This window comes from Schistocerca gregaria, chromosome 1, assembly GCF_023897955.1.
Source record: "Schistocerca gregaria isolate iqSchGreg1 chromosome 1, iqSchGreg1.2, whole genome shotgun sequence".
Classification (NCBI taxonomy): Eukaryota; Metazoa; Arthropoda; class Insecta; order Orthoptera; family Acrididae; genus Schistocerca; species Schistocerca gregaria.
The window spans coordinates 549,165,082-549,187,981 of NC_064920.1; the positions used below are offsets into that span (position 1 = coordinate 549,165,082).

Consider the following 22,900-nt stretch of genomic DNA (forward strand, 5'->3'; position numbering starts at 1 on the left):
TGGAAAGATATTAATACACCTAGGAGTTGTCAGTTGCCAGTTCAGTTCGGATATGCAGTGCGGTTAGCTCTGAGAGTCAGTTGTTGAGTCTGTGAAGTCTGTCAGTTCTGTTTGTAAATAAACGTCTGTAATGAAGAATTACTTGTTGTCGTCAATATGAACTCAAGACCTTTTGCACGAAGCAGACACCTCCTAATGCAACGTTTTAATTTGGTGTTGAGGAGCTGAAATGTTATAATTTGGTGCAGAAAGTCCTTGGACGTTATAATTTGGTTGAGGAAGCTGGGATGTTATAGCAGGTATTAATGCTAACACTAGTAACCTCCGTTTGCGTAGCAATAGTGGCCAGTTGTACCGGTTTTTTGAGAGCGGAAGCGAAAGATGTTGAAAACACAGGAGGTTGCATGGCCTTAAAGAGCTTCTTGGCCTCACCATAGGGGATGCGCTTAGATGTTTTAATCTCCTGTACCTTCCGTTCTTCGAGATAGATGGGGCAGATCCGGCTCCGGACAGGGTGACTCCCAGAGCAATTCACGCACTTCACAGGCGATGAACAATCGGCTCCGTCATGGGCAGGCTGACCACATTTACCACAAGTGGCTATCCCATTGCACCCCAACGTAGTATGCCCAAAGCGCTGACATTTAAAACAGCGCCTTGGGTTGGGGAAATATGGCCGTACGGGCAAACGTAAGAACCCCGCTTTAACATGCTCTGGGAGTCTCGGGCAACTGAACGTGAGAATAAACGAGTCAGATTTGACGAGGTCCCCATTGACTCATTTCATAATGTGCTGCACGTCAACAATTCCTTCGTCAGCCCACTCAGATTTTAACACGTCTATGGGGATATCCACCAAGTCCCTACACGTCACAACACCCTTACTATAATTCAAAGTGGAGTGGAGCTCGGTCTCGACAGCGTACTCTCCTAGACAATTTGCTTTCCGAAGGGCAGCGACTTGACGGGAACTAGAAGTTTCAACTAACAGAGTCCCATTATGCAGTCGCTTTACAGATTTCAGTGTTCCTGCAATTCCCTCAAGACTCTTGTGGATGTAAAAGGGAGAAACCCTCTCAAAGCTACCCTCCTTCCCTTTAATGATCAAAAACACATTCTGATTATCAGCATGTGCTCCGTTACTACATTCTGTTAAATCTCTAGCAACACCAGGCGCTGGAGGACTCGCAGCGTGTAGCTGCTTTTTCGATGGGGTGTGTTTTCCTATCAGCGGCCCACCCAAGCCACTGGTAGGGGGAAATGTAGAGGTCGAAGGGTCCATTGCGGTCCCACGAGCAGCTAGGGAACTAAAAGTCCGCTCAGACAGAGCCCCGCGTGCCTGAGTAAGCCTTATACAACTGGGGTGCGGCAGGTGCCCCAGGGGTTGCCCGCTTGTGACTGTTCCACCCCAACAGCCATGCATCTTCTAGGTGCGGAGCACACCGAAAGATTGAGGGGTTTTTATAGAGGTTGGCCTTCCTCGCAATCCAGGCGGTCAAGCCAAGATTATCATTCCCCGCAGCACACAACATTTCACCGCCGCGCCATACGGTGGTCGCTGAAGCATGTTCGGGGGTTACAGTGACAGGACACTGGCGGCGCAGACCAGTCCCCAGCTCAAGACCCCGGGGTTGCCAAGCCCGTACTCAGCAAGTGAATGCTGAGCCCCTGGGGGATGTATTTTGGTGTAGGCTGTGTTCAGTTCTATTTATTCCATCTGTACTACGTTTTAAGTGGAATTAAACATTTCTTTCTTGTTATTTTTGTGCTATATGTTCCTTTTAATTTTCGTAGGTGCATCTCTATCCGCTTGTTGCCAGTTTTTCAGAAATGCTTGTTGTGAATTTAGCCATAATGTAATATCTGGTTGTCTCACACTATTTGCTTTTATGTATCTATTCACTGTCCTAGTACAATAAAACAATGGAAAATCTAGGATGGAATGTAACAATATTATGAAAAGCAAAGTTGCTACTCACTGTATAACGGAGATGCCAAGTCGCAGATAGGCACAGCAAAAAGACTGTCACAAATAAAGCTTTTGGCTATTAAGGCCTTCGTCAACAATAGATGTAGAAACACACACACACACACACACACACACACACACACACACACACACACACACACACACACACACACACACCCCCCCCAACTGCAGTCTCAGGCAACTGAAACCACACTGCGAGCAACAGCACCAGTGCATGATGGGAGTGGTGACTGGGTGAGGGTAAGGAGGAGGCTGGGGCAGGGAGGGGGAGGATAGGAGACAGTTAAGTGCTGCAGGTTAGAAGGAGAGCAGGGGATAGACGGGAGGTGAGGGGGAGTGGTGGAAAAGGAGAGAAGTAAAAACACTGAGTGTGATGGTGAAATGATGGCTGTGTAGTGCTTACTGGAATGGGAACAGGGAAGGGTCTGAGTGGGTGAGGACAGTGGCTAACAAAGGTTGAGGTCAGGATGTTTACGGCAACATAGGATGTATTACAGGGAAAGTTCCCACCTGTGCAGCTCAGAAAAGCTGGTGTTGGTGGGAAGGGTCTGTATGGCACAGGCAGTGAAGCGGTCATTAAAATGCAGGATGTCATATTTGGCAGTGTGTTCAGCAACAGGGTGGTCCACTTGTTTCTTGCCACAGTTTGTTGGTGGCCATTCACATGGACAGACAGCTTGTTTGTCCTCATGGCCATATAGAATGCAGCACAGCGGTTGCAGCTTAGCTTTCAGATCACATGACATTTCACAGGTCGCCCTGCCTTTGATGGGATTGGTGATGTTCGTGACCGGACTGGAGTAGGTGGTGGTGGGTATGAGCCATGAGGTAAGGGGAGCAGGGGTTGTGCAAGGATGGAGAAGTATATTGTGTAGGTTCAATGGAGGGCAGAATACCATGTGAGCAGAAAATTTCTTATTTCAGGGGACAACGAAAGGTGGGAAACCCTGGCGGAGAATGTAATTTGGTTGCTCCAATCCTTTATGGTACTACATTGTGAGGGGAATGCTCCTCTATGGCCGGACGGTGGGAGACTGGAAAGATAGGGCATGGAAAATTTGTTTTTCTACAAGATTGGGAGAATAATTACAGTCTGTGACGGCTTCCACATATTTCGAGGGGGACTGCTTGTCACCGAAGATGCAACGACCTCCAGGACTACTCTACAGAAGGGACTTCTTTGTATGGAATGGATGGCAGCCGTCGAAGTGGAGGTATTGCTGGTGGTTAGTAGGTTTGATATGGACAGAGGTATTGATGTAGCCATCTTTGAGGTGGAGGTCAACATCTACGAAGGTGGCCTGTTGGATTGAGTAGGACCAGGTGAAGCAAATGGAGGAGAAGTAGTTGACGTTCTGGAGGAATATCGTTAGGGTGTCCTCACCCTCGATCCAGATCACAGAGATGTCATCAATGAATCTGAACCAGGTGAGGGGTTTAAGGAGGATTCCTCCAGATTGCCCATGAATAGGTTGGCATAAGATGGTGCCACGCAGGTGCCCATTGCCATACCCTGAATTTGTCTGTAGGTAATGCCTTCGAAAGAGAAGTAATTATGAGTAAGGATATAGTTGGTCATGGTGACTAGGAAGGAGGTGGCTGGTTTGGAATCCGTTGGGCGGTGGGAAAGAAAGTGTTCAATAGTGGCAAGGCCATGGGCATCAGGAATGTTAGTGTAAAGGGAGGTGGCGTCAATAGTGATTCAGGGCACCATGTGGTAAAGGGACAGGAATTGTGGAGAGCAGTGGAGGAAATGGTTGGTATTTGGAACCTACCCTCCAACATTTCCTCCACCGACTCTCCACAATTCCTGTCCCTTTACCACATGGCATGGCATCATCCTATGCCAACCTATTCATGGGCTATCTACAGGAATCCTTCCTAAACACATAGAATCCTAAACCCCTCACTTGTTTCAGATTAACTGATGACATCTTTTCCATCTGGATCAAGGGAGAGGATACCTATCCACATTCTTCCAGAACCTTTGCTACACCTGGTCCAACTCAAACCAGCAGGCCACGTTCCTATATGTTGACTCCACCTCAAATATGACTAAATCAGTACCTCTGCCCGTGTCATACTACTAACAACCAGCAATACCTCCAGTTCGACAGCTACCATTCATTCTATACCAAGAAGTTCCTTCTGTACAGCCTAGCCACCAGTGGTCGTCGCATCTGCATGGACGAGTGTCCCTCTCAAAATACATTGAAGGTATCACTGAAGCCTTCACAGACTGTAATTATCCTCCCAACTTTGTACAAAAACAACTCTCCCATTCCTTATCTTTCCAGTCTCCCACCATCTCCCAAAGACCCACAATCCGGTCACAGAGGAGCATTCCCAGTACCACCCAGGACTGGAGCAACTGAATTACATTCTCTGCCAGTGTTTCGACTACCTTTCATCATGCCCTGAAATGAGAAATGCCTTGCTCACTACCCTTCCCACCCCTCCCACAGTGGTATTCCGCCCACCACTGAACCTACACAAAATAATCATAAATCCTTACACAACCCCTGACCTCATGGCTCATATCCCTGTAATAGACCTAGATGCAAGACCAGTCCCATACGTCCTCCCACAATCAACTACTACAGTCCAGTCACCAACATCACGTATCTCATCAAAGGCAGAGCTATCTGTGAAACCAGTTGTGTGATCTACAAGCTAAGCTGCAACTACTGTGCTGCATTCTGTGTGGGCATGAGAACCAACAAGCTATCTGCCCGCATGAGTGGACACCAACAAACTGTGGCCAAGAAACAAGTGGACCACCCTGTTGCTGAACACACTGCCAAACATGACATCCTTCATTTCAATGACTGCTTCACAGCCTGTGCCACATGGATCCTAACCACCAACAGCAGCTTTTCTGTTTTGCACAGGTGGGAACTCTCCCTGCAATACATGCCACGTACCCGTAAACCTCCTGGCCTCAACCTTCAATAGTCACTGTCCTCACCTATTCAGCCCGTTCCCTGTCACCATCCCAGCACTACACAGCCCTCATTCCACAATCACACTCAGTCTTGTTACTTCTCTCCTTTTCCACTACTTCCGCCCCCTCCCCACTGCCCTCTGTCTAACCTGCAGCACTTCGCTGTGCACCACCCACACCATACTATCCCTCGCCCTCCTCACCCCTACCCAATTGCCATTCCCATCATGCACTGGTGTTGCTGCTCCTAGAGTGGTTTCAGCTGCCTGAGATTGCAATTGTAAGTGTCAGTTGCTTGTGTGTGTGTGTGTGTGTGTGTGTGTGTGTGTGTGTGTAGATTTCCATCTCTTCCAGAATGTTAGGTAGCAGTCCTGTTGGTGTAGTGTAAAATATGGATATGTTTGTTAGTTATATTACTTGTTCCATGGATCATGAACACGATTCTTTCGTAATGATGTGGAATGGGTCAAAGTACACAAGATTCATTTATCCCAAATAATCATTGTTAGTCTTATATAAGGTACAATTGTTAATGCTTACTGTATTTCTTTGGCCTATGTCTAAAAATTCATCTATGGAGTAGAAGGAGTTGTCATTCAGGAATTCCCTTAACTTACTTTTAAATGCCGATTGGTTGTCTGTCAGACTTTTGATATTGTTTGGCAATTGACCAAAAATCTTTGTGGCAGTATAATTCACCCCCTTTTGTGCCAATGTCAAATTCAATGAACGGTAGTGAAGGTCACCCTGTCTCCTAGTATTGTAGCTGTGGACTGTGCTATTAATTCTGAAGTGATCTGGGTTACTAACAACAAATTTCATTAGGCTGTATATATATTGTGAAGCTACTGGCAATATCCCTAATTCTTTAAATAATTGTCTACAAGATGATCTTGGATGAGCCCCAGACATTATTCTGACAACACGTTTTTGTACAATAAATACCTTCTTTCTTAGTGATGAATTGCCGCAAAAGATGATTCCGTAAGAAAGCAACGAATGAAAATATGCATGGTAAGCTAACTTACTGATGTGCTTGTCTCCAAAATTTGCAATGACACTAATAGCATAGGTAGCTGAGCTCAATCGTTTCAGTAGATTCTCAATGTCTGTCTTCCAGTTTAAATTCTGATCAATACAGACACCCAGAAATTTTGAACAATCTGCTTTAGCTAAAGATTTTCCCCCACACTCTATATTTATTTCCGGTGTTATGCCTTTCCCTGTACTGAACTGTATGTACAGTGTTTTTTCAAAGTTCAATTAAAGTCCATTTGCGGAAAACCACCTAATAACTCTTTGAAAAACATTATTTGCATTTTCCTCAGCTGATTCTTGCTTTTTAGGCTTGATTACAATACTTGTGTCATCTGCAAAGAGAACCAAGTTTGCATCTTCATGAATATAATTAGGCAAGTCATTAACATATATTAAAAACAATAAAGGCCCCAAGACAGAACCCTGTGGTACCCCATTCTTGATACATCCCCAGTCTGAATAATCTGATGCCCTTCGTGTACTATGTGAGTTTACTGTTTCAACCTTCTGCATTCTACCAGTTAAATATGAAGTGAACCATCTGTGTACTGAACCATTCATTCCTTAGTACTTCAGCTTATCTAAGAGGATTTCATGATCCACACAATCAAAAGCCTTAGAGAGATCACAGAAAATCCCAATTGGTGATGTTCTACTATCCAGAGCATTTAAAATTTGATCAGTGAAAGCGTGTATAGCACTGTGTGTTGAAACACCTTTCTGAAAAAACCGAACTAACATTTTGTTAAAACGTTATTCCCACTAATGTGTAAAGTTACTCTTGAGTACATTACTTTTTCAAACACTTTTGAGAAGGATGTCAGAAGTGAAATAGGACGATAATTGTTGACGTCTGTCTTGTCACCTTTTTTATACAAGGGTTTAACTATGGCATATTTCAATCTGTCAGGAAATATTCCCTGATTCAATAAGCTATTACATATGTGGCTAAGAACTCGACTTATCAGGTGTGGACAAGATTTTAGTATTCTATTGGAGATACCATCATTTCCATGTAAGTTTTTATTCTTAAGTGAATTTATTATTTTCTTATCTAATGTGTGTTGTTTGGCCTGTAGGTGGTGGCTAAAAATAGATGAATTTTGTCGCTGTGTTTAAAGAGTAGTGCATTACTTTTGTTAGGCATCTTTCCTAGACATATAGTTTGTATATATGTAAATTTTGGGTGCCTACAAGTAGAATGTGTATTTCTCGACTGGTAGGCCATTCTTAAACATGTAGAACATGCTATGATTAATAGAATAATTAATGTACCACAAGATGCCATACAAACCGAGATTAAAATCCTTCCTACAAAAGTGTCACAACAAAATGATTGCAATCCACAAACAGTCACTCAACTACTCAATAAACATGACAAGCCAGAACAACCAATGATATGAAAAGAAATAATGCTATGAATAACAGTAACTACACTCACTTACCATTCAAATTATCATAAAAATTATAACAATTAAAATGTGAGGTATGATGAAGTGTTTCTACAAGCTGCATGAAGGTGCTTTATCCGCAACTACTAATTTCATGTCAGTATAGACAAATCTTCAGGTTTATATTCGTTAAATTTCCATAATGTGATTGTCCAATTACAAGTGTACAAGATGTTTAGAAATTATCAATGTTAAAAGCCAAACCACAAGTGGGTTGTCATAATAAAATTGAGTGCACCCAAAATATGCTTGTAAAAATGTACCAAGCATGATTACTGAATGAGCCAGGTCAGGTAATACCACGTAGTATATCCAGTAGACACCAACTGTATAAAACCAATGAAGTAAAACTTAAAATCTCATATAATGTGAGCACTTTGCTGGAACTCTGTAGTTGCTCATCTACATTATGGACATATTACCATTATAAACCTGAAGATGCAGGGATACTGATGTGAAACCACCATCTTTATACTGCTTTGGGGATTTTGGATACACCTCATCAATCTTCACTTTTTAATTGTTGTAATTATTATGATAATTTGAATGGTTATTGAGTGTTGTTATTGTTAATCATAATATATATGTGAACTGTGGTTGCCCTCCCCAGAGAGCTGTTTATAAAAATATCACTCATAAAAGAAACAGCAATAAAACCAAAATTTACACATATACCAACTATACATCTAGGAAAGATAACACAATACTAAAAACCACAAATGTAAGATTCACATTCCACACAAAACACAATCTTAGAGCACAAATTCAATTGGATAAAACAAAATCACAAATAATCTCAAACCCAGAATATATAAAATTCAACGCAAAGACTGTAATACATTTGGCACTGGTCAGATTGGCAGAAACCTCACCACTAGTTATCAAGAACATATTAGGGGCAGCGACAACATTCCATCTACTTTTTTCCTCCACCTAAAGACCGAGCAGTGACACAGAAAATAATATAGAACAAGTTATCCAAATTTTACATGTAATACCAAAAGGACCAGATTAAATTATGGCTAAATTCATAAGACATATTCAAGCAAACAATACTGTATGTAAAAATGTATAACAACAAAATCTGTTTAACAATTACCTATAAAATTAGAATTAATGTACGAGAATTATGTACCATTACTTATAGGTAACCTAACGATGGCAATTAATCCAAAATAGGCCTATTCTAAAAATAGAGGCAATCAAACTTGGCAGCATACTTGGAATTATACAATGTTATTAGAAGACACATACTACTCAGTGGGCCCAGAACAATATAAAAAGTTGCCCCGTAAAAAACTCTCCAAAAACATACTTAATTTGTTGGCTTCATTTAATTTACACTACACAGAAAGCTCAGCCATTTTAAAATGTCACAACCTGAAGCCAAGGAAACCTGAGGACAAAGGTAAACAAAAGATATAAAAATACAAAGGCAGAAAGATAACCTGACCGCCAAACATTCAGTAAATTCTGTTTGTTTTTACTTTTTCATGGATCTTAGAGATGAAAACCACGACTTTTTTTTCTTTAAATGGAAAGACTGCTTGCAAGTTCAGAACACTCCTTGACTTTCTCTGAATACAGCTTTAACATTTTTTGATCCAACCTTATAACATGGCAAATTATTTTACAATGAACACTTCTATGCATCTTTCATATGTTATGAACCTGTCTCTATCACTTATTTTGATGAGGAGCTTACCTTGTCAGGATGAACTGCCAGACACGCTCGACGGTAAGCTTTTTTCACATCAGCTGCTGTGACTAACTGATGCATCTCAACTTTATTCCATTTTGTGTCTTCCCATAAGACAGTGTGCATAGAACACAGCAAGGCCCGGATATTGTGTGTTTTACCTTCTGTCCATTCTAAGATCTGGGAAACAATTGTTATTTGTGTTTAAATACAGCCTACCAGTTGAGAAATATGTACCACACAAATTTATTTTGTAATTTATCAAAAAATAACTGTTTTCATTAAAAATAAATTTCCACGAATAAAATTTATGATTTCTTCAGCCTTCAAAGCTAATTATTTGAGTACCAGTACTAACAGCATCTTCAACACACAGTGTGACAAATTTAATTAAAATGGTAGATTTGAAATGCACAAAAAAGTTAAATTTGATATTGTACTTATAACTTTGTATAAAATATGTAACTAATATGTAAAAGAAAAGGAATCACTTTTAAATCACCTTCAATTTATCTGGATCCATGTCTTTAGCAAGCTCTTCCTTCCTCATTTCATTAATTGTCCTTGGTCCAGACTCTTTCTTGGATGCAAACTCATAACCCTGACTACCTAAAAGATCTCCAAATACATCACCAGGCTGCTTTGGTTTCCCTGCTTTCCCTGTAAATAAATGGCGTTATTGTTACCAATCACTACATACAGGATACTATAACATTATTTGCTATGGAAAAGGAGTAGTTATCTCTACCATCCACCAAAACTCTAAGTAACTTTAGTTTTTTTTATGTTCTGAAAACTAAAAATTAAAAAAAAAATGTTAATCAGTTCTCTCCAGTTTTCTGTTGCAAATATTGTTTACACTTACTTTTTGTAACAAAAGACAAATTTAAAGACTATGTACACCATCACATAGTTTTAAAGCCTCTTGTGACCTTATGAACTTGTTTAACAAGTTATTTGTAACTGATCAATATACAACATGTAAGGTAATATACTTTTGTCATTAATTACAAAAAACGCATAATGTAATAACTCCAAACACATTTATGCTTAAGTGACTAGCTGGTAATTTCTCCATAACTAATTAATACTTAATCTACACTATATTACTAAAACACTTTGGAACACTAATCTTTTTATTGCACCTCTATGGAATAAACTGTAAAGAGAACATGGAGGTAAAAGTATTCACATGGAATGGCCTGTATGAATTACAAATCTCTTGTTTACATGTTATTTAATTGTAATCAATCAGAATATGAAAGCAAATAGAAAGAAACTTCCACATGGGAAAAATATATTAAAAACAAAGATTCCAGGACTTACCAAGCGGGAAAGCGCCGGCAGATAGGCACAATAAATAAAACGCACAAACACACACACAGAATTTTGAGCTTTCGCAACCGGCGGCTGCTTCGTCAGGAAAGAGGGACGGAAAAGGAAAGATGAAAGGATATGGGTTTTAAGGGAGAGGACACAAGCAGACATATTTAAAGGCCAATATGTCTGCTTGTGTCTGTGTACATATGGATGGATATATATATGTGTGTGTGTGGGCGCGTATGTGTGTGCGTGTGCGCGCCAATATGTCCGCTTGTGTCTGTGTACGTATGGATGGATATATGTGCGTGTGCGTGTGAGTATATACCTATCCTTTTTTCCTCCTAAGGTAAGTCTTTCCGCTCCCGGGATTGGAATGACTCCTTACCCTCTCCCTTAAAACCCACATCCTTTCATCTTTCCTTTTCCTTCCCTCTTTCCTGACGAAGCAGACGCCGGTTGTGAAAGCTCGAAATTCTGTGTGTGTGTTTGTGCGTTTTATTTATTGTGCCTATCTATCGGCGCTTTCCCGCTTGATAAGTCTTGGAATCTTTATCTTTAATATATTTTAGAATATGAAAGAATATTAACATTTCACAGTACACCGGGAGCTGCATGTAAAAATATTAGACTATTATCAGAATGGTATTCAGGTATAGAACCCATTGTCAGGGGGTTTATGCTCGAATACCAGTCTGACAATTAAATATTTTACATGCAGCTGACGATGTACAGCAAAATGACCTAACAATTACTTAAAAGCTGCAGAGAACCAAACATACAAGATTTTCACATACACCTCTCAATTGTACAAGGTTTACAATTAAAGGAAGTTTCATCATGCCCAGAGATGTCAGGAGTAGTGAAACTGTAAAGCTAGGTAGACTAGAGTGTTTTTGACACTCTGACAGCTTTTGTGGGTAGTATGTGTTGTGTGAACAGTGCCAAAAGTCAGCTCACCTGCACTGTCTGAGAATGGGGCAAGATCTCAGAGTGTCGCACTCTGTGATTTTACACTCTCATGATAGACAGCAACCTCCATCTCTCCAGAGTTGCTCACCTTAGTTGTCCGACAATATAAACTACACCAGCATTACCGAGAGAGCTGAGAACACTTGGGGAATGCCGAGTGGCCATATTACATCCCATATCAGTGCTGTATGTTACAGCTTGTTAAAATATTTTTCTGAACTCACACACACATTAAATAAAAGTACCCATGAAATTGCATGCCACATTTGTGGTTGCAGCACATTTATGAGGAAAAAAAAATCACTTGTTTTACCTCCTAGTAAACTAACAGCATGAGCAGTTAGCGTATTTCGGAAATTTGAGACTTCCACAATGCTATGCAGCAAATGGAATGCAAAAACACTATCGACATATTATATAAAATTAACAAACAAAAATACAAAAAATTATGACTTAAGAGGTTTCACCCCTTCTTGATATGAGAAAGGAATGAAATGTTAGTACACTATGCACTGCACCACATCAACAGTACAATGAGTGTCTACAAACATATACTCATATTGTTGGTACAGCTGAGACTACTGATGTGATGGATTCACTCTGTGAGTGAATGTCGGTGATGTGTCACAAAAAAGTAACCATAGAAGCTGCCAAGGAGTTCATTCAACACAAAAATGTGCATTTAATTAGTTTGTACAAGGGAAGGCCTGTGTTGTGGGACAGACAGTTATTGGACTATACAAACTGAGATAAGAAGCAAAGTTCGCTGGCTGAAATAGCTACAGTTTTTAACACATCCATAGAAGAAAGTTATCAGAATATCCAGTGTCTCCCCCCCCCCCCCCCCCCCCTCCCCCCATGAACAATGGATCTTGCCTTTGGTGGGGTAGCTTGTGCACCTCAAGTTACACAGATAGCCATACTGTAGGTTCAACCACACTGGAGGCGTATCTCTTGAGAGGCCAGACAAACTTGTGGTTCCTGAGGAGGAGCAGCAGCAGCCTTTTCAGTAGTTGTAGTGCCAGCAGTCTGGATGATTGAGCGATCTGGCCTCGTAACATAAACTAAAGTAGCCTAGCTGTGTTGGTACTGTGAACAGGTGAAAGCAAAGGAAACTACAGCCTTAGTTTTTGCCAAGGGCATGCACCTCAGTTAAATGATTACGGCAATCTCTTCAGTAAAATATTATGGGCAGAGACTACTCAGGAGCATGTCATCATCACGAGAAACAAAACTAGCATCCTGCAGACCAGATCGTGGAATGTTAGTTAGATCACTTAATCATGTGTGAAACTTAGAAAATTTAAAAAGGGAAATGAATGGATAGAAGAGGGAATTAGTGAAGTTCAGTGGCAGGAAGAGCAGGACTTACTGTCAGGTGAATACAGGGTTATAAATACAAAACTGAATAGGGCTAATGCACGAGTTGGTTTACTATTGGATAAAAGGAATGTGGGTAAACTACTACGAACAGCATAGTGAATACATTATTGTAGCCAAGATAGACATAAAAAGCCAACACCCATGACAGTAGTACAAGTTTATATGCCAATTAGCTTCACAGATGATAAAGAGATTGAAGAAATATATGCGGAAATAAAAGAAATTATTCTGATAGTTAACTAAGATGAAAATTTAATTGTGATGGGGGACTGGAATTCGATGGTAGGAAAAGGAAGAGAAAGAAAAGAGTAGGTGACTATCGACTGCGGGAAAAGGAATGAAAGGGGAAGCCACTTGGTAGAATTCTGCTCAGATCATAATTTAATCATTGAAAACATTTGGTTCAAGACTCATGAAAGGAGGTAGTATACAGGGAAGAGACGGGATGACACCAGAAAGTTTCAGATTCAATATATAATGGCAAGACAGATTCTGTAATGTTAAGACAGAGATTTAGGAACCATATTTTAAATTGTAAGAAATTTCCGGGAGCAGATGTGGACTCTGACCACAATTTATTGGTTATGAACTATAGATTGAAGCTGAAGAAATTGCAAAATGGTAGGAAATTAAGGACATGGGACCTGGATAAGTAGAAAGAACCAGAAGTGGCTGATAGTTTCAGAGAAAGCACTAGGCAATGGACGGGAAAGAAACACAGTAGAAGATGAATGGGAAGCTTTAAGAGATGAAATACTGAAGGCTGCACAGGATCAAATAGGTAAAAAGACCAGGAATACAGTACTCCTTGGATAACACTGGAGATATTGAATTTAATTGATGAAAAGAGAAAATTTAAAAATGCAACACATGAAGCACGTGAAAGGAAAGAATGGAAAAACTGGTGGAAGCCAACCTTGGGAGAAATGTAGGGAAACACCAAGTGATACTTACCCTAAGAACTTACTTTAGAGGTTACACTAAGGAAGGCAAACCTACATTTATAGCATTTGTAGACTCAGAGAAAGCTTTTTACGATGCTGACTAGAATACTCTCTTTCAAATTCTGAAGGTGGCAGAGGTCGAATACAGGGAGCAAAAGGCTATTTATGATTTGTACAGAAACCAGATGGCAGTTATAAGAGTCGAGGGGAGCACTGGTTGAGAAGGGAGTGAGACAGGGTTGTAGCCTGTCCCAGATGTTATTTAATGTGTACATTCAACGAGCATTAAAGAGAAACTAAACAAAAATTTGGAGTAGGAATTACAGTACATGGAGAAGAAATAAAAACTTTGAGGTTTGCTGATGACATTGCAATTTTGTCAGAGACAGCAAAGGTCTTGGAAGAAAATGTAATGGACAGTGTCTTAAAGAGGAGGATATAAGATGAACCTCAACAAAAGCAAGACAAGGATAATGGAATGTAGGTGAATTAAATCAGGTGATGCTGAGGGAATTAGATTAGGAAACGAGATACTTAAAGTAGTCAATGAGTTTTACTATTTGGGCAGCAAAATACCTGATGATGGCTGAAGTAGGAACAATTTACAATGTAGACTGGCAAAGCAAGAAAAATGTTTCTGAAGAAGAGAAATGTGTTAACACTGAATATAGATTTAAGCGTTAGGAAGTTTTTTCTTAAGGTATTTGTATGGAGTGTAGTCATTTATGGAAGTGAAACATTGACAATAAACAATTTAGACAAGAAGAGAATAGAAGCTTTTGAAATGTGGTGCTACATAAGAATGCTGAAGATCAAATAGGTACATCACATAACTAATGAGAAGGTACTGAATAGAACTGACAAGGGGGAAAAAATGTTGTGGCACAACCTGACTGGAAGAAGAGATAAGTTGATAGTACACATTCTGAGGCATCATGGGATGACGAATTTAGTCCTGGACGGATGTGTGGTGGGTAAAATTTGGAGGATGAGGAGACCAAGACATGAATACAGTAAGCAGATCTAGAAGGCTGTTGACTGCTGTAGTTATTTGGTGATGATGAGACTTGTACAGGCATGGAGAGCTGCATCAAACCAGTTTTTTTGATTGAAGGCCACAACAATAATTCAAGGACTTGAGCAAAGTAGTTTTATAAAATAGATAAATTCACACTGAGGAACATGTTATGCTTGAAAGTAATCATTTTGGAACTTGGAAAATTGCCATTTGGCTTCAAGTAATACAACTGTAGCTATAATTTTACACAACAGGATATTTATTGATTACATTACTGTATTGGGTGTTGAAGAACAGATCTTCAGGAATTTACAAGTGGTTGCTGAAGTCATTACAAGTGAAATTGTTTGAATAAATGTATGTGCAGGTATGTTTCATTTGAACATCTATAGGTACCAATATGAAATTGGTTCAATGTTGTTTTACTATAATTGATGAAATTGGTTTAATGTGTTTTACTATAATTGATGAAATTGGTTTAATGTTGTTTTACCATAATTGTTACTTCACCTAAGAATAAATGTAGGTGATGTTAGAGATATTAGTATCACAAGCAGTCTGTCTTTAATGAATTTACACAAAATAGTATCTAGATTGGCAATTTTTGATACAATTATAAAGACTATTTCTTCCATCTCCACTGCTGTCATTCTGCAAAATTTCAGTATTATTGTGAGCCGTCCATCATAAACTCTACAATTAGATTCTTCCATGCTCCAAAATTATCCTGCCACCTAATCTGCTCTTATCCAAAATGAACACAGTTGTTTGCATTGTTTCTTTGTCACTAAAAGTATTAGATGTGCAGCTGCAGCCCAACACTCTTCCATGTAACCTCTTCCTTCACGTACAGAAACTCTCACACTGCTGTGTCTAAACACTTCCAATATAGGCTCTGACTAGAACCTCTGACGCTTACAAAAAGGACTCACAAGGAACTACCAGACAACAACTATCAGCAAAAATTCACCTTTAGTGTAAACAATTCTGTGGGTATTATCTGAGAGCATCAAACTGTCAGAGCAAAAATCTGTTAGAAGTATGCCAGTCCTACTGCACATGCTTGATACTAGAAAGGGCATGTAAGCTTTGTGAGAGCTGCCGTTGTTTTGCAGTGCTGGGATAAAATGGCAACACCAATATGGTATTTTGTCAACTGCGACCTTTGCACAGTAGTCAGATTCCCACACACTCAGAAACAAACAATGGCAGGCATTCACTTCCTATTATGCTGAATGCATATATCCAAATTATGAGAAATAGTATGATCAGAGAATGTCTGAGGCAATTTAATGAAAGCCAAGCCAATGTATGTGATAAAGATGTAGTGGGTGACACGTAATGTTGATGCCAGAACTGATGGAAAGTGTGTGGCAAGCAATTTTGCAGATCTGGCACAATACTGAGACCTAGTCAGTTTCTCCACATACATCATTCACTGCTGTACAAAAGTGTCAAGAACAAAGAACAGAGTCATACTGAGCTGATCCTCCACCCTTGGCAGAACTCCAAAGCTGCTCCCCCCCCCCCCCCCCCCCCTCGTGAAAGCTAACATTCTGAAACTTTTTTTCTAGATGTATTTGGGAAATTTTGTAATTTGTTGGTAGGTTTGATAAAAATAAAGCATTATTGAATAATATTACTTAAATGAGTTGTGTAAATTAAAAATATTGCACACAACAAATGAGATAAGTTGTTGTTGCAAAGAAAATTATGGATTGTGTAAACTTTGTAAAAAAAACTGAAAGTGAAAAAAAATTATGTGCTAATTTTTATGGCTGCTGCTTTATTTTAGTATGATGTACAATAAAGAATGGATCTTATTTGCTCTTCATACATTTTTAATCCAAGATAAAGGAAAAAGGGATATAATTAAGTCTTGAGAACACATTCCTTGCCTTGGCTTTGGGCAAGCAACTCATTGATTATGTCACTGAGGTCTACTTTAGCAGCTGCGTCTCATTCTATTGACAAGATAAAGGAATTTGACAGTTTGCTCCACTTATACTCAACCTTAAGTAGTTTTCATTATCTTTAATTTGCTAAAACTGCATCAATAAGATGCTGCAGATACTGGAATTATCATGGATATCCTCAAAGCTATTTCAATGTTTGGATAAGCATCTCTTAACATCCAAATGGGGAGCTTTGTCGGTACTACTCAGCTCTTTCCATTGGAATTTGAAATTCACTGTTCTGTTAATTAGGTCAGCTGTACCAATATTTCTGTAGTGTTTGACACCAACATCTCCTTATATTTTTCAAAATGAAATACAGTTATCTCATTTATGGCATCCTTAACAGTAAATTAAAATAAGCTGAAATGGACTGTTACATGTGAGATCTGTTTCCTAGTTCATTTACTGTTTTATGTCCTCAGTTGGCAGAAATTGACAAAACTCTGAAGCCTTACACTACCGTACTGAAAAGCAGCAAAATCTCCATTGCAGCTGTATGAAATGAGGGCACTGTTGATGATTAACCAGTGTGATGCCTTTTTGGTAGTAGTCATTTCTTACAATGCTATTTAGACAAAACAACACTGTGACAACAGCCTACATTTACAGCCTTTGGGATGGGAAAAGTTTCTTCTTGCAGCCAGTGGATAGGAACATTGTTCTTTTGGTCAGTTTTTGCACCCTCTACCCAACAACAACAAGAATAATTGAACAACCATATTTGTTGAGACTCAAAGTGCCACCGCGCAGTTACGCGCGTCCTTTACATGTGCCACTGTCTGCCAGCCATGCAGCGGCAGCAGCAGCGGCAGCACCACCACCACCTAAGCGGCCATCCAGCCAGCGGCCACTAGACTTGGACACAGTTATGATTTGACTGTTAAAGTGTACAAATGTCTTACTCTGTTTACTTGATCTGTGACTTTCATGAATTGTGTCTTCCTTGAAATATATTTCTTCAACTTGAAGTTATAACAACTGGCGAGGAGGATGGGATTTTTCTTTCCCATCTTTGACCCAAACGTTTCCATGGCTACTATAGAGCAACTATTGCAAGGTCTCATAGAACAGCAAGGGCTTCTCACAAATGCGATTCGTGATTTCGTTGCGGCATCAAGTGCAGGGCGTCTCTCGTCGTTCTCTCTACCCCATTTTCCTCCTTACGACGAGACGGTGGAAGACTGGTCTGATTATGAAAAATGTCTTCGACAGCGCTTCTTGGCGTTTCATGTCGCGGTCGAACAAACACGTAAGTCTATGTTCCTTTCATGGATTTCACCTCAAATGTATTGGTTGCTGTCACAATTGGCTCCAAGTCGTGCTTGGGCTGCTGAACTTCATGGCCTCAGTAGAAAGTGTCAATTTGTTACTGAAGTTCACAAAGAATCCTACGCCAATTCCATGGTATGGGATGCTATTAGCCGATCGCCGCCTGACAAAGAAGTTAGGCAACGTGCCCTTTGTAACACCATAGCTCTAATACCCTACCAATTTGTTTTGCCTTTGTTTGATTAAATGTTACGTCGTTGAGCTTCTGTAAATGTGTTTGATTGTATAGATAACACAAAATTGTATACTCCTTTCTTTATAAAAACTCTGATGTCATGGTTTGATTCTATGCAAAGTAGGGTATCTGTCATTTAAATTCTTTGTCCCATATGGAGGGAACAACACTTACTGAATATAATTGTAATTTCTGTATGGATTATTTTTTTGTAGAGGTGTCAATATGTGCAAATGTTCTGTTTTATTTAAAATGTTTGTTTGCTGTAATGTAAATTGCTGATCCTCACTTAGGGTTCTTAGTTATTTAATATGCAAAAGGTGTTGTAGTTCCCCTCAGGAACTGAACTGTGTAGCGTGTGCAAATTGTAGTTGGAAAAGGTGGAACAAGAGTCAGTTGGGGACGAGCTACCAAACTGTGCACTGCCATGTAAATGTTGCATATTGTGCTGTTTCCGAGAGTTTTTCTGCTACTTTCCAATGCCTCAGATGTATGGATAAATAGATGGAATGATTCTGGAATTGGTATTCATCATTGCCACCAATAAGGGCGAGAGTCCAGCAATTGTGTCTGCAAATCCGCCTACCAACTTGCAGATGCCACCACATTGTGCAATCACTGCAAAGGAGTACTATAATGATGAACAGTGAAGGTTCAGCTTATTGGATGTGTTAGTGTGTAGCTTGTAATCGAATTCATGTACCTACCTTGATTTTTCCCTATCATAACACCTCTCAGGTTCCTTTCTATTTGAATTATGATTACGAGTGTCCTATTTTGTGGGGAAAAAAATGAAAGCCTCGAAGTTAGACAGTTAATTACATATTGTTATTTGATCTTTGATGAGAAGGACATATTCAGATTTACTGTGGATTTAGTGAAATTGTGGGAGGTAGTAAATGTAGTTCTGCGAAAGCCTCCCAGTGATGGAAATAGTCTATAGTTTTGTGGAGTTTCAAAGTAACCTATTTTCTCATTTACTTGAAAGTAGAATACTTTGGTAATAAAGTAAAATTTTCTGTTCCTTTTATAAATTAAAGTTCTTAAAACTGAGGCTTATGAAGTTTTGCTTAGTTAATGATCATAGTGCTACCTGTAGTAAATTTTAAAAGGTGAAAATTTTAAAAGGTGAGTCAGTTTCTTGCAATTTTGTCAACATTGGGTTTCACTGTAGCAAAAGTGGAAAACTGCAATAGTAGAAAATTATATGTTCATGATTGCTAAGTGTTTGTCTCTCTTGTGTATTGGAAGTGCATGTTAATAGTATAACAGGATTCACAGTTTGTCTATTATGCTAAAGCTAGGTAACAAGTAATGGGAAGACCACTACTTAAGAAAACCATAATTTCTTTATTCAAAAGGTAGTGAGAAGCAACCTGTTAGTGGATTCCAATTAACTTCCATTTCAAATAGTAAAGTATTTAAGTGAGAGAGACTTAACCTATGTTCAATTTATGATCCTGCAGTGAAGGTTAATAGTAATGTTATAAAGACCATTCTGTTTGAACAAGTCCTGAAAGTAATAGTGTGTTTCGGTATCTGTTAGATTTTTACAAATAGTTTGTGCTGTTCTAGCTGCTAGCTTCAATCTTACCGTAAACATATGTATGTGTCAGAGTTCATTGCACTCTTGTGTGGTAAATTATAGGTTGTGTTATCCGTTAAAGTTACTCATACCTTAAACAAGAATGTTAATCATTCTCTTGCCTAATTAGGCTGGCGACCATTTTCTTTACTCTCTAAACAGTATAGCTAAGTCAAATATTATTTGTTACTGTTTAAATGTTAACGTAATTCTGACTTTCACTTCCGATAAGCCACTTCCATTAGGTACAATACTGTCAACATAACAAAATTCCTCTCAGAGGGTAACACTGCTGTGTTGCGTTGTACCATAATAGCTTAAATAAAATAGTTTTATTTCACAACTTGCTTCCAGCTTTAAGGTTATGATGCAGCAGTAGCAGACAGGAGTGTTATACCTTCTGCTGGCAAATCCAACTCTAGATGAAGTCCAATCCATCGCTCAGGCTTTTGAAATTTCTCGCACCACTGGAACGCAAATAGAGGCCTGGGGCGACGTCAGGGAAATACAACCTCTGTGCAATGTTGACGAAGCATGTAGTGTGTCCCTGTCGGCTGACTTGGCCACAGTACGCTCCCAAGCGCAGCCTCGGCCTAACCGTAAACAAACCTCTAAGAAACTGCAGCAAAACCCATGGCAACTTACTTCATGTCTGTGGTGTTTTACAAAACATTCACAAGAAAATTGTCCACAACGTTGGGCTGTGAGGGGGGGGGGGGGGGGGGGGGAAGGGGAGAGAGAGAGAGAGAGAGAGAGAGAGAGAGAGAGAGAGAGAGAGAGAGAGAGAGAGAGAGAGAAGAAGAGGGTCATGTGTCATCCGGTTGCAAATCCGACTGCATACATGATGTTCATGAACATGACGCTGATTCTGATTCTGTGTTGGCTGTACTTCTTCCCTTTCAGGAAAGTTTCTCCTCACTGTCCAAATACTTGATTGAGATGTTCGTGGGCAGGTGGATACTGGTTCTGCTGCCACTATCATCAATTCTCAGATGTATCTTCAGTTGGGTTCTCCAATCCTGTCACTTGTTACTAGGCAATTACGGACTTACAATAAACAGAAGATTTCTCTCTTGGGACAATTTGATGCTGAGGTACCTTACAAATCTGTTGTTCGCACTGTTCCCACTGTTCTGCACTGTCGACCATAGTAACGTGGAGAATCTTTTTTGTTTCGATGCCTTTCGCACTTTAGGGTACTCCATAGATGACTCTGTCAATATTGTCTCTGATGCTATTCCTTATGTTCAATTGGATTCCTTGTCGACGACATTTTCGTCCCTTTTTTCTCCTGGGTTAGGCCATGCAAACGACTTTGAAGCTCATATCACGCTCAAACCCACTGCTCGGCTTAAGTTTTTTTGGGCTCGGCCCATTCCTGTGGCCCTTTGTGATCAGGTCAAACAGGTGCTGGATAGTCTCACTGCTTCAAGGGTCTTGCTTCCTGTCACTTCCAGTGAGTGGTCCTCTCCTGTCGTCGTTGTTGCTAAGCCAAATGGTGATATTCGTCTCTGTGGCAATTTCAAAGCCACTGTAAATGCTCAATGCCTTATCGACACTTACCCTATGCCTCGACCTGAAGAATTGTTCACTAAACTTGCTGGAGGCCAGTATTTTTCTAAACTTGACCTGTCAGAAGATTATCATCAACTTCCTCTCGATGCTGCTTCCCGGCAGTCTCTGGTCCTTAACACGCCTTTCAGCCTCTATCAATACCAACGATTGCCATTTGGGGTCGACACCACATCTGCTCTTTTTCAGCGATTCTTTGAACAATGATTGCTCACTGTCCCTGGGTGTATAAATTACCAGGATGACATTGTTGTCACTGGCTCTACCACTGACGAACATCTTCAAAATCTCCGCACACTTTTTCATGTCTTACAGACTGCCGGTCTTAAGTGTAATCTTCAGAAATCAAAATTTTTTCAGGCGTCTATCACGTACTTGGGGTTTCAATTCTCTCGGGATGGTATTCGTCTGCTTCAGCAAACTGTCACTGCCTTCAATGCCCTTCCTCGCCCAACATCTGTTAAGGAACTGCAGGCATTCTTGGGGGAAATAGCATACTATCACAAGTTTTTACCGTCTGCTGCTTCAGTGGCTCAGCTGGTGCATCGCCTGTTGCATAAAAACGTGTCTTTTAACTGGTCCGCATCATGCGATGCAGCTTTCCAGAAATTGAAGACTATGCTGAAAGAGGCCCCGTGCCTGGCTACTTATTGACCTGGCCGACATCCTGTTCTTGCCACGGACGCCTCTCAATAGGGGGTCGGTGCTGTCCTTGTGCACCACTTTTTTTTTGACGGTTCTGAACAACCCCTTGCTTATGCCTCCAAAACGCTCACGGATGCCCAACAAAGTATTCTCAAATTGAAAAAGACGCATTGGCCATTATTTATGCTCTTCGCAAGTTTGGTGTTTTTCTCTATGGATCCACATTTCATCTTGTTACGGATCACAAACCACTTGTTTCCTTGTTTCATCCATCAATGTCACTTCACGACAAGGCTGCACACCGCCTCCAGCGCTGGCCTCTTTACTTGTCTCGTTTCAATTATGAGATTCATTTCCGGCCGACAGCTCAATATGCAAATAATAATGCACTGTCTTGCCTTCCCATAGGTCCTGATCTGGCATTCGATAGGGACAAACTTTTATGTTTCCACCTGGATGTTGCCGAGCAGCGGGTTGTGGACAGGTTCCCCATCACCAGGGACCAGCTGGCGGCTGCTACAGGTTCTGACCCTACCCTCTCCCGGGTTTTACGCTGTATTCAGAAGGGTTGGCCAGATCATCCGTCAGCTAAGACTTCTGATCCGTTGTGGTACTACTACGCTTTGTGTTACTGCCTCACGGCTATGGATGGTGTTATCCTCCTTTCTGCCTGCGGCCCTTGTGCGTCACAGGCCACCACCCCGAAGTTATCTTTGTCACCGTGGCCTTCGCTTGAGAAGCCCTGGGAGCACATTCATACTGACTTCGTGGGACCTTTTTTAGGTATTTATTGGCTTCTCGTTATTGATGCCTACTCTAACTTTCCTTTCATTGTCCGTTGCATGTCGCCTACCACCACGGCAACCACCAATGCTCT

General features: G+C 40.4%; 1 protein-coding gene across 3 annotated transcripts in view; it reads right to left on the minus strand.

Annotated features, from left to right (window-relative positions):
• The window catches only part of LOC126356011 (cyclin-G-associated kinase), a 250,440-nt gene that overhangs the window by 26,387 nt on the left and 201,153 nt on the right, over positions 1 to 22,900 (minus strand). For all 3 annotated transcript variants that reach the window (XM_050006662.1, XM_050006670.1, XM_050006677.1), the window contains 2 exons: positions 9,625 to 9,782; positions 9,129 to 9,302 (listed from right to left, as the gene is read on the minus strand). In XM_050006662.1, the coding sequence (XP_049862619.1) occupies positions 9,129 to 9,302; positions 9,625 to 9,782 (332 nt within the window). The remainder of the gene's footprint in view (positions 1 to 9,128; positions 9,303 to 9,624; positions 9,783 to 22,900) is intronic.